This window comes from Apium graveolens, chromosome 1 (genome assembly GCF_009905375.1).
Source record: "Apium graveolens cultivar Ventura chromosome 1, ASM990537v1, whole genome shotgun sequence".
NCBI lineage: Eukaryota > Viridiplantae > Streptophyta > Magnoliopsida > Apiales > Apiaceae > Apium > Apium graveolens.
The window spans coordinates 119,490,011-119,507,308 of NC_133647.1; the positions used below are offsets into that span (position 1 = coordinate 119,490,011).

Below are 17,298 nucleotides of genomic sequence, written 5' to 3' on the forward strand. Positions count from 1 at the left end.
TATCCATTTCCTAGAAACTGTTAAAATACTGCCACCTAGTTTATTAAGAATTAGAATGTCGTTATTGTTTTAATATTAGAATTGTTTATTAGTTACTTGCTGAGCCGTTTAGCTCATTTATTTGTGTTGATCTAACCTTGACATTTAAGCAAGAAGGTGGCCAGACTTAGGCGCACCACTCGTTAGAGTGTTCTTCGCGGTCCTTTCAGTACCGTCAGATTCCAGGGGCCAGACCAAGTAGATGTAGTGTGAGAAAGCGATGTTAATTGGTGGGAAAATGTACTAGATGGTTCAGATACTTTTGGGTTAACTGGCGATTCCAAGTCGGAATTGTATCTTGGTTAATTAATAAAAGGGTTTAAATAATAATAATATTTCTGGTTGTTAGTTGTGATCTTGTCTCAAACTCTATCCTGTTTAGATCCTTGTAGTTTTCGGGGTTTAAATTTATTTCTGCTGCTATAATAAAATTATAGTATATTAGAGGAGTGGATCCTCATTCCTAACTCCGAGTTTGAGGACGTCACAAATATACTCAGCCTAGAGTTGACGAAGAGCTGCAATTTTAAATGAAGAAACGAGACGTCCGCCGAATGAAAACTATTAAGATAAGGGAAGAAGGCCAGGAAAATGAATAAAGATGCATAAAGATTATTATGACTCTTATTATTTTAGTGAATAATGCACACAAAACACTGTTACAACTTGGTATGGCTGTATAAATGACAAAATGACAATTTTACATATCTCAATTATTATTATTATACACATATATTTTTAAAATAATATAATATATGTTTGGTTTATTCCGATTTAACATTCCGGTAATTGAATTTCCAATTTCAATTTCTATAATCCTGGATTACTGAGCTAATTATTAATACATTTATGATAGAAATAGAAAATGAAGTATATTGAATATATTCATATTATCAATTGTGCAAATATTATATTCAATATGTCGGTAGTCATATTTAATTATTACATTTTCTGCTAAGAAAAGTAAGAATGACTTAATATTCATTGTATGAATAAATGTACCCTATAAACAACTCTAATAACTCTTTAAATAACTTTCGAATATTTTATTCGGTTGTCGTTATCGTTCATATGAGTTATAATTATTTTCATGAAAAATGTGTGCTTTTATTTGTATTATATTTTAGTCGTACATTTCGATTTACTGCCGCACGTATAACTTATTTTAAAACAAAACATGTTAATTTCATCACTGATTTATAAAGGAGATATTTTGATCGATCCATCCAACAGAATATCATGAATATATTACTCACAATTATAATTAAAATAACATCAATTGATGTAAAATAAAGCATGCGCTTGCTTGGATTGCACGGGCTACGGATCCAGTTAAATAATTGTTTTTGGGAACAGGTCTGCTAATTTAATCGAAATTCATATCGAGTCGAGTGTCCCGGAGCTGGACCGAAATTCCGGTTCATAGCAGGCAATTGTTTTATCATCATCATCGCCCCCCCCCCTCTTCTGCAATTCCATATATTCATTCTCACTTGCCGTTCTCTAATCATTTAATTGAACGGGGTAAGTTTTTTTTAATTAAAGTTGTAGTCTTATCATCATTAAATTAGATTTGCGTAGTCATACTTAACGGTGTTTGATTGGTAAATTGATATCTACATATATTTATTGATTTATTAGAGAACTGTTATTGGGCGATTGCTCAATTTTGATCTACTTTCGATACGCATTGTTGTATTATTCATTTATAAATCCTATATATATTCACACTACATTCTGCTGTCTTCTCACGCTTCTTTTTACACTTGGCTTATTATTGGGATCGGACAACCTTTATTCATTTATCCAGATTAATCATACACTGTCGGAAAATATTCATTTATCGAGGTTCTACTTTTTGCCTTCGTTTTGGGTTACTGACATTTAGCTTCTGTTGTAGAGCTTTCAGTCTGCGGATTAAGGCTTTAAAAGATCAATTTATTATAATCATGTCCGCGCTCAACCAGGATAATGTGTCTTCTAATCCGCAGGTATACCTATATGTAGGCATTAGTGGTTGTTGCATACTTGTTGGATACTTGACATATAATTTGAGACAATAATTTAAGTGTTTTTAATTGCACACTTTTTTCCTCAACTAATATATAGTTATGATGTTTATTTTGCTTGATGTTATTGGAGAATGGAACTCTGGATCCCAGCATTGTTGAAAACTTCAAAGTAGAATCAGCCGACAGTACTGTTAACTGTGTAGTTGATTCATGTTTATTAACTTTTCATGACTGTAGATTTAGTTTGCTAGTAATATATTATATGTGTTCTCTACGTCTGGATACAAGTATTGATATCTAATATATATTGGATGCTCACATATTAAAAATGTCTTTGTCATTCCCAAACTAACCAATGTACTATTGGGACTAGGTTATTGTATTAACTTCGTAAATCATCTTTATAGTCTCTAGATAAAAATTGATGGAGCATTTAAATCTAGAGGCGCTTCACCTAAATGTGCTGCATTTTCTCTCTGTATTAGTTAAGTGAAATATTTATGACGAAAGTGATTTCTGTAGTTGTTGTAAAAAGTATGGGGTATGGTGTTGATCAGGTTTATTGTGACCAGTCTAGTTTTGAAATGGTACCCCTGTCTATGTTTCTAATACAACTGGTTGGGAATCACCAACTTTTAAAGGTCTTTATTGCATGCCATACTTCACCTAGTGTTTTTTTTGCTAATACCATTATATTTCTTCTATTTTTATAATTGTGAGCTGTCTGTGCAGCTTGCATCTACGTTTTTTGAGGAACTTCTGGACTCTGTTATTGTTGATGTTGCATCTGAGAGTCACCGGATAGCAAGGTTAAGACTTGACCGTAATTTAGATGAAGAGGAAGAGGAACTGAGGTTGTCAGCAGAAGCGCGGGCAAAAGCAACTGATCCCAATAATAGTTATGAAGCAAACAGCAAGTATGTGGTTGACATTTTTGGACAAACCCATCCTCCTGTTGCAAGTGAAATATTTGATTGTATGAATTGTGGTCGGTCAATTATGGCCGGGAGGTTTGCACCTCATCTGGAGAAGTGCATGGGGAAGGTGATCCATTAATGTTCTCTCTTTGTGACTTGAATTTCTGTATTGACGAAATTTTTTTATATGAAATAAGTTTTTTTCAATGTTTAGCTTACGATATCGATGTTGCATTTTTCACTTGAGTACAGGGAAGAAAAGCTCGCCCCAAGTCCACAAGAAGTACCACAGCTGCTCAGAATCGTCACATAAGAAGCAATCAAGGTTCCACTAGCTCCTCATATTCGAATACCGCCAGCATAAACAGATTATCAAATGGAAGTCCTGGTGTTGGAGGTAATGAGTTATCTAATGGCATGGCAGAAGGGCCATGATAAAAAAAGCTATGGAGAATAGCAAGCCGAAGTCTTGCTCCATAGCATCATTTATATCTTTTGTGGCACTTTTTTCGAGAAAATAAAATAAAAATACATGTGTTGTTCTTGATTTTGATATCCGGGAACACCATCACACAAGTAACTCTAAATGCACAAATATCTGATGAATCTGACTTTTCGACAAATTTGTAGATAATCTTTTTCAGTCAATTATATTTCAAAAGCCCAGCCACTTTGAATAATGTTTTGTAACCAAATATATTAGTAACACAAAGCAGATATTAAGGGAAGATGTACCTGAAGCAACAACCTTCTTTTAAGTGTTATGTTATTTCCTACTTGTGCATTTTATTTTATCAGTGTATCCAGGAAATATGGAGTCCGAGTGCCTGATTTCAAGTAAAAATCTAACTTCTTCGAAATAGTATAATAACTCTACTCATTATGCTCAGGGCATACAATAGAATACACTTGGAAGATGACTGTAACGTGAAAACAAATTGCAGAAATTTAGAGTAGCACTTATTTCAAATTAGAATTGGTATTTTGAATACAGAAGCTTTGTATTTAGAACCTTATGACTATGTTTACTCCTAGACAACTTTAACCATGACAATGAAAAAGCTAACAATCACCAAAAAATAGCAGAACTTGAAGTAATATCCCAAGATTCCGAGTGATGGAACACAAGCAGACCAGGCAAACATGATATCGGTTCTTGTTGAAGATTGTAGCTTTAGCTTCAAGATACGAAATGCTCCAAATATCATTAATAATAATTGTGATCTTAATTCAGTTGAAGCAAGCAAGATATGCAGGGCCAAATTTACAAACTATATTCACATTCGAAAATTTGATGATGGAAGAAGCTGAAAGAAAGCAATTTTAAGGCTCATGACTTGTTCTGAAAGATGAGTGTGAGTTCATACACAAGATCTCAAACTCTGATTATAATATTTATAATTTCAAATATTATATCTCATAGGTTTATGTTTGAATTTTGTCAAAATTAAACATATTTTCATTATATTTGCTACAGAAACACAAACAAAGGCTTAATACATAATCCAGATGAATTTGTAATGCAGAAGAAAAAGGATATAAGTAAATATAACATACAAATACATCTTTTACAATGCCCACTGTGCTGTAGACCAAATCCAAAATTTACTAATAATACATGAATTTACAACTTTAGCTTTGCTTCACTCTCCCCAATTTCATTGCCTCAGAAAAAAACTAAACTAATACGGAGAGTAGCAAATTGAGAACCATACATATACATTATGCACCAGCTACATACCTATAATATATCTGCTGCTTATCCTAGCCTTTTTCAGCTCTTCAACTGATTTCATTACAACAACAGACCTGTGCAATAACACCATGCGACTTCAACTGCTGCTATTGCATCAAGCATTCTATAGATCATCATATTAATTATTAAGGCAAGCAGAACTATGTAAGAAAGCTGCAAATCGAGAGTAAACAAAATTTGATACTTCTTCTTATATAGCTTCACTCATACACCTTATTCACAAATTCAATACTTCTGATAAATATAAAAGATAGGTGGCAATTACCTACAAATCTCATTCAATGACTGCATTTCTTTGAGATACCTCTGAACCAGAAGTGCTCCCAGGTCCAAGTGAATTCGTATCATTATTTCCAGTTCTATCATCACATATTTGTTGTCTGTTTTCTGCATAAATGCAAAACCAGAAAACATTAATCTATTTTATATTTACATGTGTTTACTTTTATGAATACAAAGTGTCGCCGGGGTAGAGAACATACTAACTGGAACTGATATGCTACTATTATGCAACAATGTTTTTTGGCACATGGTAGTGCTTACGAAACCAAGGAAATTGCAACTGATAAATATTTGTCTATCCAATTCGGTCATCACAGAGAATCCAAATGAAGAAATCCACGTGTCTAGTGCACTTGATGCAGCAGGCAAAACCACCCTCTGAACTCCTAATTGCACGAGAACCTGTAAACAAGAATGAACAAGAAGAAGAAAGAATCAGTTATATGTTAATTTCCCCTGAGAACATTAGCTGATATTTATATCAGTTTTAGAATACGCCTTTTATAGAACTAAATAGAGTTCAAAATACAGTACATAGTGTTTGAATCATTGCCCCTCCCCCCACCCTTCCCACGATATATACATATGACTCTATCTCTTCCGCTTATCTCTCTCTTCCTAATTCTTCCCCCCCCCCCTCCTATTTCTCTTTCCCAAAACCCTCTCTCAGCCTCTTCCCTTTGGTCTTGCTCACATTTTCGGCAAGTTGCCCTAGTCCTTTGTATTTTAAGGTGGTGTGCCACAATAGCAAGTATTTAACCTTCATTGCAATTATTAACATAATACCTTTAGAAACAATATCAATGACAATTAAATAGCTAAAAGAATATAAATGATTATTGCAGAATAATTTTGTTATTCCAGGATAACACTATTTATTCCTATCTAGAGGGGCTAAACAAATAGTTTAACTTGTAACTTTTAACAGTTCATACATATCTGAAATATAAGAATAAATAGGCTGAAGGCCATGTTTAACGTATTTTCAAAAAGTGATAAAGGAAATACCAAATACGAAAGCTGCAAGCATCTTTATCGATTCAAATACGCATTTCTTGATCGGGTATCTAGTGTACACATTTCAAATATGCTGCATCTGCTAGATACTCTTGCATAAAATATGTATCCCTTCTAAACAAAACCAAATACCCACTTGGGAAAAAAAGCCCATTGCTCATAACTAAGTGTATCATAATCTCTATTCATCTATCAAACTACGTGTGTATTTAATTTGCTGTCTTGGTGGTGTTGAGAAAGAATTGAAAGTCATGGCGCTGACAAGAAAGAAAAGAGAAGGGAGAGTAATACATATGTTGGTGCGTATTGTTGGAGATTCAATACTCTTCAGCACTTGTTTTGAAATTGCCGCCTATGGAGATAACCTATTCATGATACACATTTCTGTATTTGGTAACCAAAATGGTAAGACATGGCCTCTAAACCCGAGTTTTGGTATTTTGGTTAAAACTCAATGAAAACATGATAAGTACGTCATTTTCATGTCATTCTTTAGATTTTTATCCGCACAGTAGCTATGTGATCTTAACAACTGACAAACACTGCATCCTTTCTGAGCCAGGACCGCTTATTGATTCAACTACTTCACTGAACCTGAAGAAACGATTTATAGTTAGGCTCCTAGGAATATTTCTTAACAGTCCCAAACCCATCTGGACAGCCCAGGCACATAGTGAAAAGTGCAATTAAGTAAAACTACAACATACTGCCAAATCCCCAGCCTTCAGGTCCACTTCGACCATAGGCACTTTCTTTTTTCCTCCAAATCGTCCCAATTTCCTCCAAATCTTAGTTAGATTGTACGCCAACAAAGAAAAAGTAAAGACAGGGCTAACACAAACAAACGGGACTCTCATGCAGCCAACTGACTAGTAAAAGTTCCTCGGATAAAATCCTTCAGGAAAAAATTTCTTGACAAATTGTTACGAAAAACACATCGCTGAGAGGCTTACCTTCTCAAGTTCATTCATTAAAGTGCGGCACATTCCACGTTGACGGTAAAGAAAACGAGTAGCAACAAGAGGGACTTCCGCAACTTTTTCTCCAAGAACCCTAATTGAGAGGGAAAGAAATGCTTTCAGATGATGATAACTGACTTTTCAAAAAAAGACAATGGAACTCAGCAAGGGCATTTAAGCATATAACAAACCTTACAGTAGCCACTGTAATTAGTTCGTCATTTTTTTCTAGAAGAATTGTATAGAACCCCTCATAATTTAAATGGTGCTGCTCTGATCTGGTACATAGCTCATTAATGTCAGACCTCTTATTAGTTGTAGAATAGACTACAAAAATAAAGTAAATACACATATATTATATGCCAAGGCATGCAGAAACTAAAATAAACAGGCATACAATACAAACATTTTAAAGTTTATGATTTACAGCATTTAAGTCACAAGCTCAAGATCATCTGTACATGATAATGATACTTTCCATCGATTGGATACAGGTGAAATACCCACTGGACACTTCGACATGAGAGTCCGGATATTGCATCCAAGTTAGAAATATAAACATATTTTAAACTCAGCTGATATAGAACAGAAACAAACAAATCTACTATTTTAACGAGAAATATGATGTGTAGCCAATGTGCTATTTCACATGAAAAATAGTTGCCCGACACTCGGTGCAAAAGGAAAACGTCTGTAAAAGGGAAGCAAAAGGTAATCGGGATATAATTCCTTGAAGCGGTGGGAAAAATGCTCCTACTTTAGGAGATCAACTTTTAGTTGCATTTACAATATCTTTGATGTGTGGCTTAAGAATTGGGGCAGAAGAAATAAATACATAATAATTTTTAACAAATTGATAGTGAGCTAGTCGGTTAAAAAATTAGCTTAAAATGATATCATAATAATCAGCTACCACAGAATACTTTCGTGTATCCTTTTGCTCAAATAGAATATATGGTTCTAGCAAAAAATTAGCACAAGCTTATAGATAACGACTATTAGTAGACAATATCATATCCTTGAGCACCACATAGATTCTGAATAACTTGGTCCTACCTTCTGTTAAAAATTACATCTTCAACTAAATCGTTCCCGGTCCGTAGTTCCTTGAAAGGATGAAAACACTCGTGCATCACCCTGACAGCAACATTTAGCTTGCTGAATATTTCTGTTGATTCTTCAATCTCAGAAGAATCTTGATAACTTTCAAGTTTTGGGTGTTTCAGTAATGTCCAAGTTAAATTATCTGTTCCAACTGGAACTGGTTTGCACAACAGTTTTTGTAGGCCCAAATATATCTGCTTGGATGCAAGATAAATAATATATGAGCCAGGCAACTAAAATGTTACATAAGTGAGATCAATGTGATTATTATTTACAATCAACAAAACAAAATTTTAACAAAGATATTACAACATATTAGTTGGTAAAATCTGTAATTCTGTGATTATAAAAATTGAGCAACTTTCAACTTACCCACCTAAACATAGTAAGCAATCAATATTGAAGGAGATATGGAAAGTAGATACACATCATCCTCTTTATGGTTCGCCAAAATTTGGATGTTCATTTGTGAATATTAAAATGTAATTATTGTTACCAACACCAGCACGATATTTGCCAAAACATTTAATGGTGATTTTTGTTGGACTACAAGTCTATTATCCATTGATGCTGGTCCCGGAGAAAACAATTACTATAACTTCTGGTCAAAATATTGTTAACATGACAAAAAAATGGCCCTTGTGTGAAAGACCCGAACCAATCAAATCACGATATTTGTGTTGTTACTGCGACACAAAATCTAAAAATCTAATTAGTAACAACAAAAATCTGAAGTAACTATACCAAAAGAAACAAGAGAGTGCACTTTTAATTCCTAAACTTAACCAAATAAGAAGAACTTGGTCAAAACTACCTTTTCACATTTCGTATCACAGAACCAGATTCCCTGGGGCATTAGGCTGTGTAATTCTAGGCAACGAGTGTGAGCTGCAACAGATATGTAAAACATTTAAAGTTTTTAGAGAAGTTCACATCAATGACATAAATACAGTTTTAGTACAACATTCTTATATCCAAGGTAACTTACATATACGCTCGCACTGATGGCACTTAATAACACTATCTTTTAAATCATCCATGCCTCTTTTTGTTTTACCCCCTCCACAAATCTTGCAGCAGCAGGATGGACAGAACCAGTCACCATATGGAACACTCTATATAGAACAACAAAAATAAACACTCTTGGAATAAATACATGCGAACATATACTCGTCAAGACAATATCAAGCGCAAGCAAATAAAAGAAAAATTACCATTAAAGGATGACATTATAATTTGAAATAGACGCACCTCTAGACCAAGACAAACTGTATGGAATGATGATGGGCATCCATCACACATAATTATGTTACCCCCATGGTGACAGACTGTACATATGTCATCATTAGCAATATGTTGATCAATCTTCACCTGACATGGATCTTCTGGAGAGAGTCGGGCGTCAATATCACATTTTAATTGCATCTGGCACTTTAAAAGAGACCTTCCAGATCCATCCTCCAAATATATATTGGCTGAAGGCCGATTACTTTTACTACCAGCATGAGCTTCAAAACTACTAAGAGTAAAAGTGTCTTGGCAGCAGATGCACATAATTCCATAACGAGTCACTCGACCTTCTGCCAATTTGCAGTCATTTTCTCTTCCACCATAATAGACTTTAGACATGTTCAACAACATATTATTGTCTATCAACCAAGATAACACAGTTTGAGGGTTGCTGTTGGACAAACATGGATCCATTACAGGATGAACTCTTCTTCGTGATCGCAAGACAGGCCTGGAAACAGCTATATTCTTTTTATTTGTTGATTTGAGCTTCGAAGCAGAAACCACAGAAGAAATCTTGATTTTTCTTTTACGTTTTTTGACTCCTTGGACTTTGATTTCACTATTGTCAGATATGTCACTTGACAATGATGAACTGCTATACTTTGTTGGTTGCCTAGCATATGTTGGTCTTTGTGATTTGAATGTCCCTCGAGCCTTCGCTGGAGTGCACAATGTCTTACTAGGAGAACACAATAAATTCCCTTCTGCATCCTTATAAATCGGTGCTGAAATTGTATAATTTGAATTATCTCTCGATTCAATTGTTTGAATTTTCTTACATCTTTTTTTTTTCGAGGAAGAAGATTCAAGATTTAAGTTGCATACTTCTCTTTTACTTCCATTTGTTCTAATTTCAATGTTCAACTTCCATAAATACTCTTCCACAGATAACTTAAAATTGTCAGCAACAACCTCACTCACCATCTCCATCCAAACATCATCACGCGGAGAAGTCCAGTCTTTTAAATAACGAAAATTATTTTTGGCGCGCACATCATACCAAATCTGCTTAATGGACACCATAAGCGGTCTCTCTTCTTTAATTTTCTCGATTAATTTAAGGAATTTCCACTCTTCCCGTGGTTTCCAACTTTCATTAACCACATCCCAATCCTGAGTGATTCTCAAATCACTTTTAAGTGCTTTTATCTCCACATCCGTGTCTGGCAAGAAAATAATTCGCTCAGCAGACCCATCTTCGTGGTCAAAAACCACGCCTTCCCACCATGCATCTTTGTGAAACACGTCGACACAATGTCCATATTGCAAAATCCATCCCTCAAGATCATTTTTTGGTGGCAATGGGCGTATCCAGCCACGACAATAAGATCGAGATCTGCCTTTTACCGCTGGAGCTCTGACACATTCAATTACACATTCACGACTATCATCATCCCTTAAAAGATAATCATACCTAATACGTCTAAATTCATTTTCACAGGCAATCACAGTCCCGGAGTGCCACGAACCTAGTAGCCCTTCATCGAAATTCCTTACCTGCAAATACATTTACAACTCTTTACATTACAATCTCAAACAAGCTAGAAAACAGAGTTCCGGACTTTAAAATGAAACAAACCGCAAAACCCCAACTTTTATCAAATCAAGTCCTGCATGTACAAAACCATCACAATCACATTCAAAACCCCAATTCATCAACTTCAATCACAGTACAACCAACATGCAAATACAGAACCATCACAATCATTTACATATACACACAAAAAGACTAAAACTTTACAAAACCACTGTCAAATTCAATCACGATTTTCAAGAAAACCCTTAAATAATATTTAAAAAAAAAACCACCTGGTAAATGTTAAATCACAGCATTAAAAAACAAGGGTTCTCAAGAAAAGGATCAAATCACACAGAAATTAAAGATTGCAGACACAATCACAAGATTCACATTAGATACAAAATTTAAAGACACACGAGAAAGAAAGGGAAGAAATAAAAGAATTGTAATGAGTAAAAAAGAACATTACTTCAACTTTCTGATTAACGAGAAGCTGGTGATGATTTTGCAAAAGATTCTTCATTTTAATGAAAATGTTTTTGATAACTTCTATGTCTCTACCGCCATTGAAGATGGTCTCATTTTAGTCTTCTTGAGCTTTCGGTGTGTGATGTTTTTATGTGTGTAAAATAATATTGTATTGTATATATCACACTATTGTAAGTTGTAAGGTGTAACTCATACAAGTAACAAAGCTAAGTGGAAAAACCTCATGTAAATCTTCTTTATGCTTATCCTAAAAACCATCTACATCTTTCGATTATTAGAAACTACTTTCTTTTTTCATTTTTAGTTTTTTTCACTGTAGTTGCATTTTATTTCTTTAAATAGAGTAGAATATCAATGAATTTATAATACTTTGAATCTCAATATAATAACAATCAATATATGTTCTTAATTTTGATATCTAAAAATATTATTCAAGCCCAAAATTAATTATTCTAAAATAATTATATATATTATTATTACGCTAAAAATATTAAAAATAAATAAAATAAATATACCCAATTTAAAATATGCGAACAAAATTTAATTTTTGTTATAGTTTATTGGAGTGTTGGAATATGTCTTGTATAAGGTTAAGATCATATTTTAAATAAAAAATAGTTTGTATATCTATATCTATCTATATTCAAGAATAAGAAATTTGAATGACAGTTACACAATTAGTTATTGTAGGGATATGTTTGTAATTTCACTTTTTTCAGGGGAAAGTTAGTTGAAAACACAACTATATGCAAATTCAGTCATTCTTGAAAAAATGTCCAAAATATGTTATTTTCCAATTTCAACTGTACAAAATATTCATCGGCGATAAATTTCACCCAAAATACCTACGAAATATGTATTTTGGAGATGCGCATTCAATTTTTTAAAATTTTGTAAAGAACGTGCATGTGCCATATGTGTTCCCTACGTATTCAAGTAAAACAAAAAAGATTCACATACGTATTTTTCATAAAATTTTAAAAAATTGTACACTCATCCCCAAATACGTACTCAGGTCCTCAGTGTGTATTTTATTTGCATTTTGGACATTTATCCCCAAATGATGGATATATTTTTTTCACCCATACCAGAGCACCACTTCATAGTTTCACATAAATTTATATGTTATCCTAAATTATATGGTATCAGAACATAATTATATCATATTTTTTAAAAATTTGTTAAAATTTTCATTCAAGGGACAAACTCATTAATAACTTTATATAATATTTATTTCGAATTTATTTTGTGATTGTATACATATGAATTGGTATAAAATAACATGTATATCAAACTCATATGCAAGTTTTGTTGGCCAAATCTCTGCAATAAAATATTGTTCTAATTTTGCATAAATTTTATCATATTATAGTTTGTTTTTTTTTACTAAATATTGTATTAGAGATTGTTAATTGCCTCACAAGTAACATTAATTTGTTGACCAGCAGTATCTCGAACTACTTTTAGTTCGGGGGCTTCCACGCTTGAAAAAAAAAGACTAGTTGTCCAAAGAAGCTGTTAAGGAGGTAATTTCATCGGTTTTCTAATAATCGTTTACGATAACAATTAAATCAAATATGAAAATAAAGAAAATTTAAATATAAATATCCGATAGGGACTACCACCGATCTTTTTGGTTGATAATAAACCCATTTCTTTCGCTCAATTCTCTTTTTGTTTAATAAATCTCTTTCCTTATTAGGATTATTTTCTACCCACTAATTGGGTTTTCTCAACCTGTTTGACTAGTTTATTTTTTCTCTTCGTTAGAGTTTGATTCTGTTTGTTTTTCTAAGAGTTTTGATGTATTTTTATGTCCAGAGATCATAAATTTATATTGTGTTAATCATGATTCATTGATAAAACTTCGTATAGTATTGTAGTTATGGTTGATTTTTTGAATATGTTCTGACAAATCAGGTATATATAATTTTCACGGCTACACCAAATCGTTAGATCGTCTTTTTCAAACAAACTGCATACTACATCATTATAAGTGAGAGATGCGTTATGGTGACAGATCTACCCAACGATGATATTTTGATGAAAAAAATTTTGATTTATTTTTTTGTAATATATTTGTTGAATTTTGATTTTGATTATTATTATTATTATTATTGTAGATGGATATCTTATCGCAAGTATATGAATCACCTAATTTCATTTCCGGTATGGCTTTAATTAGTGAGTTGTTTTACCTGGAAAAAAAAAAGTCAACCGGTAAATTAATACATAATACATTCCTAAACTTGTAAGTACAATCTAAGATTGAAACTAAATTAACAAAGGAATGTCTCATGTGTTTAAGATAGTTACATACTAACATCATTTATCGGATAAATAATCAAAATACACCACTCATAAATATGATAAGCGCCCAAAAAATTAATAAAATATACATATGGGGATGTGAGTGCATATTTTTATTTTTATACAAAAAATATGCATGCTTGACATGATCATCCCATTTTTTAAATAAAATACATATATTATACATGCGCATCCATAAAAAATAAAATGGAATACACATATTCAATATAAGTATGTTTTGTTGATTTATAAAAAGTTGACCGCGATTCCCCCATATGTGTATTTGATGGATATTTTGAATAATTATAATTGTTTTTAGGATTTTTAATTATTTTGACTAAAAATGGATATTTCAGTACAAACATCTTTTGTTCATGAACCAAACTAAGGGGTCGGTTGGTTGGAGGTGTTCCGGCATCATGTATGTATTTTGTTCATTGCAACCCCATATATGATATTTGGTTCATAATTTTCTTCCTTCAAACACATTCCTCATATCCCAAGATATGAGTTTTTGATATCCAAGATGAGAGGTGGGTATAAGAAAGGAATACGGGGAATCAATTTTATTTATAGTATTTCAACTTTATTTTGAGCAATCAAATATATATATTTAATACAAAAATAATTTAATGAACTAAAATTTATTTAAATAATAATTAAAAATATTTAAATTAGTTAAAATTAAATAACTTAAAAAATATTTTAAATCTAAAATATTTATTCTAACACTAAATTAAACACATGATATCATAAATGATACATCAATCCCATACCACTTTAATCCGATTGCTGATTACAACCCCATACCACTTCTCGAAACAAACAACCCCTAAATAATATCAAATTAACTCTTTTACTTGAGTTATACAAAAGATTAAAGAATATAACTAAAACAATACATTATGGAAACTAGCTTCATACCCTTGCATTGTACGAAATGATTTATAAATTATTTTTTATTTTTCACTACATCAACTATTTTAGCCAATTGATTACATAAAAGAAATATTATATAGGTTATAATAAGTTAATGTTTGTAATATCGAACTTGTGTCCATTTACTTGATACCACCGTTTCAAAATTATTGTTGTACCACTGACAACCAAACCACCCCATATTAACTCCCTTATGCCAATGATATATCTATATTATATTATAATAGACGAAACATTAAAAGTTTGATAATCGATCGGTCGGTACTCGCTAAAATTACTTAATTACCCTTATTTTAGAGTTTTGTTTAATCAAAATTAACTTTTGAATTTTCTATTCAATAAACCTTTAAAATTTATATACCCCCAAGCTTCGTATCAATCGAACCTATCCCCCAGACACAACGATATCATAGCATCATCAAATCAAATCCACTTATTCAGAGACGATTTTTTCAGATATAGACTTCTTTTAAGTTGTGAATAACCTGCTTTTTCAGTGGTGCATAACGTAGTTATGATGTTATTCTATAATCTATACATTATATATCTATATTAAAAACGAAAAAAATGAAATTTTTGTCGGTAATTGATCCGAACACATGTCTATATTATATTATAATAGACGAAATCTTAAAAGTTTGGTATTCGGTCGTTCGGTACTTGCTGAAATTACTTAATTACCCTTAATTAATTATTTTAATTCTAATTGGTCAGTCGGTCTATCAGTCAATTTTAATTTTAACTGATATTGAAGTCAATCTATACTTTATTATAATAGACGAACATTAAAAATTTGGTAGTCGGTCGGTCAGTACTTGCTAAAATTACTTAATTACTCTTATTTTAGAGTTTTGTTTTATCAAAATTAACTTTTGAATTTTTTATTCTATAAACCTTTAAAATTCATATACCCCAGCTTCGCATCAATCGAACCTACCCCAGACACAACGATATCATAACATCATCAAAAGATATAGATTTTTTTAAGTTGTGCATAACCTGCTTTTTCAGTGGTGCATGGTATGGTTATGATGTTATTCTATAATCTATACATTTATATATCTATAGTAAAAACGAGAAAAATGAAAGTTTTATCGATAATTGATCTGAACACATGTCTATACTATATTATAATAGACGAAATATTACAAGATTGGTATTCGATCGGTCGGTAATTGCTGAAATTACTTAATTATGTTTAATTAATTATTTTAATTCTAAATGGTCAGTCGGTCTATCGGTCAATTTAATTTTAACTGATTTTGAAGTCGATTTCTTCTACCAATTTAAATTATATTTCATATCAAACTCTATATTATTATTATTGATATTAAAATCAACTTATTCTTTATTGATATTAAAGTCAACTTATTCTACCAGCTTTAAATTCTAATTTATATTGAAGTACTTCTTTTATAATTTAAATTATATTTCATATCAAACTCTGTGTCACTATTATTTATACTAAAGTTAACTTTTTCAACCAATTATAAATTCAAATTCATATTTAGTTTTATATTATACTTGAGACTAAAATCAATTTAAAACTAAATATAATACTACTGATCATACTAAAATAGTTATACAATTGAATTAGGATAAATAAAATTATATATTTATTAGTCATGTAAGATAAAAAAATTCTATTATACAATTGATTCAAACTAACACAAAATTATTATCAATAATTCGACTAACTAAAATAAAATCATATATACTATTTATCCAGACGAAAATAAAATTATCTTATCGATTAGGACATAAAACAATTAAAACTAAACTAAAAGAATTAGTTAAATTTGATCGGAGTAATTGGCCTCGGGTTAAAATAAAACAATGTACACCACCTATCCGGGATAAATCCAATTAATATAAGACTACCATAATTCGTATCCAATAACGAAAAATTAATTTTTAATTATAACATAATAATAATAATAATTATTATTATTAAAACACACATAAAATTATCAATAAAATTATATATTCAATTAGTGTTATTGTCTTTTTCAAATAATTTTTATAGTCGATTAAGTATTAACATCTATAAAATTATATTTTTGTTAAGGTTCCAACATAATGAAAATATTGTATTTTTACTCTCAGAAAACTATAATATCTATCTCTATAATAATATATTTTTTCCCCGACGCCGAGGCTATTTCTTTACTCTTTCCGTCCCTAAATACATGTCTATTTTGACTTTTGACCGGTCAACTAAACCAAACTTTGACTAAAATTTACACGTATCATGTAATTGAAAAAATTAATAAAGAAATATTTTCATGGAAAATAAATTTAGTATATTTTAAAGTGTAACTTTCAAATTTTAAAAATAATTACGATAATTTTAATGTTGAATCAAAATTTGGTCGATTTTACTCCTAGAAAATCAAAATGGACATATAATTAGGGATGAAGAGAGTAAATATGTTTAAATGTTCTAAAATAATTATGAATATATACATGTATTAATATAAATATCATAAAGTTATATCATTTAAAAAAATAAAAAAATGAAAAAAATGAACATATTTAATAATTCAATTCAATTTTTTTAAAATTATATAATATCAAAAAAAATTATACATCCCTACATTGCACGAGTTTGAAGATAGCAAGATATAATTATTCATAGTGTACATCTTCGTTCTATATGCAA

The 17,298-nt window shown here is 31.3% G+C and overlaps 2 protein-coding genes across 5 annotated transcripts; one reads left to right on the forward strand and one right to left on the reverse strand.

Moving 5' to 3' along the window:
* Nucleotides 1-1,272: 1,272 nt before the first annotated feature.
* LOC141666315 (SAGA-associated factor 11) lies at nt 1,273-3,521 on the forward strand. 2 transcript variants are annotated; one of them, XM_074472313.1, is made up of 4 exons: nt 1,273-1,563; nt 1,949-2,030; nt 2,784-3,095; nt 3,221-3,521. In XM_074472313.1, the coding sequence occupies exons 2-4, from the start codon at nt 1,989-1,991 to the stop codon at nt 3,401-3,403; spliced, it is 537 nt and encodes a 178-aa protein (XP_074328414.1). In that variant the 5' UTR covers nt 1,273-1,563; nt 1,949-1,988; the 3' UTR covers nt 3,404-3,521. The 2 variants fall into 2 exon arrangements, with proteins under 2 accessions (XP_074328414.1, XP_074328410.1); XM_074472309.1 differs by having other exon boundaries at nt 1,274-1,563; nt 1,940-2,030.
* A 1,005-nt stretch (nt 3,522-4,526) lies between these two features.
* LOC141720564 (uncharacterized) lies at nt 4,527-11,538 on the reverse strand. 3 transcript variants are annotated; one of them, XM_074523061.1, is made up of 10 exons: nt 11,368-11,538; nt 9,338-10,876; nt 9,075-9,201; nt 8,901-8,974; nt 8,039-8,280; nt 7,174-7,260; nt 6,977-7,076; nt 5,207-5,408; nt 4,990-5,111; nt 4,527-4,777 (listed from the first exon to the last, which is right to left on the reverse strand). In XM_074523061.1, the coding sequence occupies exons 1-9, from the start codon at nt 11,419-11,421 to the stop codon at nt 4,999-5,001; spliced, it is 2,538 nt and encodes an 845-aa protein (XP_074379162.1). In that variant the 5' UTR covers nt 11,422-11,538; the 3' UTR covers nt 4,527-4,777; nt 4,990-4,998. The 3 variants fall into 3 exon arrangements, with proteins under 3 accessions (XP_074379162.1, XP_074379156.1, XP_074379161.1); XM_074523055.1 differs by having other exon boundaries at nt 4,527-4,827; XM_074523060.1 differs by having other exon boundaries at nt 4,527-4,877.
* Nucleotides 11,539-17,298: the final 5,760 nt, after the last annotated feature.

What these genes read in the sequence shown, in the direction of transcription:
- LOC141666315 (XM_074472313.1), top strand. Translation starts at nt 1,989, where the DNA reads ATGTCCGCGCTCAACCAGGATAATGTGTCTTCTAATCCGCAG. An exon ending in ATGTGTCTTCTAATCCGCAG is followed by an intron (nt 2,031 to 2,783) that starts GTATACCTATAT and finishes CTGTCTGTGCAG; the next exon opens with CTTGCATCTACGTTTTTTGA. An exon ending in TGGAGAAGTGCATGGGGAAG is followed by an intron (nt 3,096 to 3,220) that starts GTGATCCATTAA and finishes ACTTGAGTACAG; the next exon opens with GGAAGAAAAGCTCGCCCCAA.
- LOC141720564 (XM_074523061.1), bottom strand. Translation starts at nt 11,421, where the DNA reads ATGAAGAATCTTTTGCAAAATCATCACCAGCTTCTCGTTAATCAGAAA. An exon ending in CAGTTTGTCTTGGTCTAGAG is followed by an intron (nt 9,202 to 9,337) that starts GTGCGTCTATTT and finishes TGTTCTATATAG; the next exon opens with AGTGTTCCATATGGTGACTG. An exon ending in TAGCATATCAGTTCCAGTTA is followed by an intron (nt 5,112 to 5,206) that starts GTATGTTCTCTA and finishes GCATTTATGCAG; the next exon opens with AAAACAGACAACAAATATGT.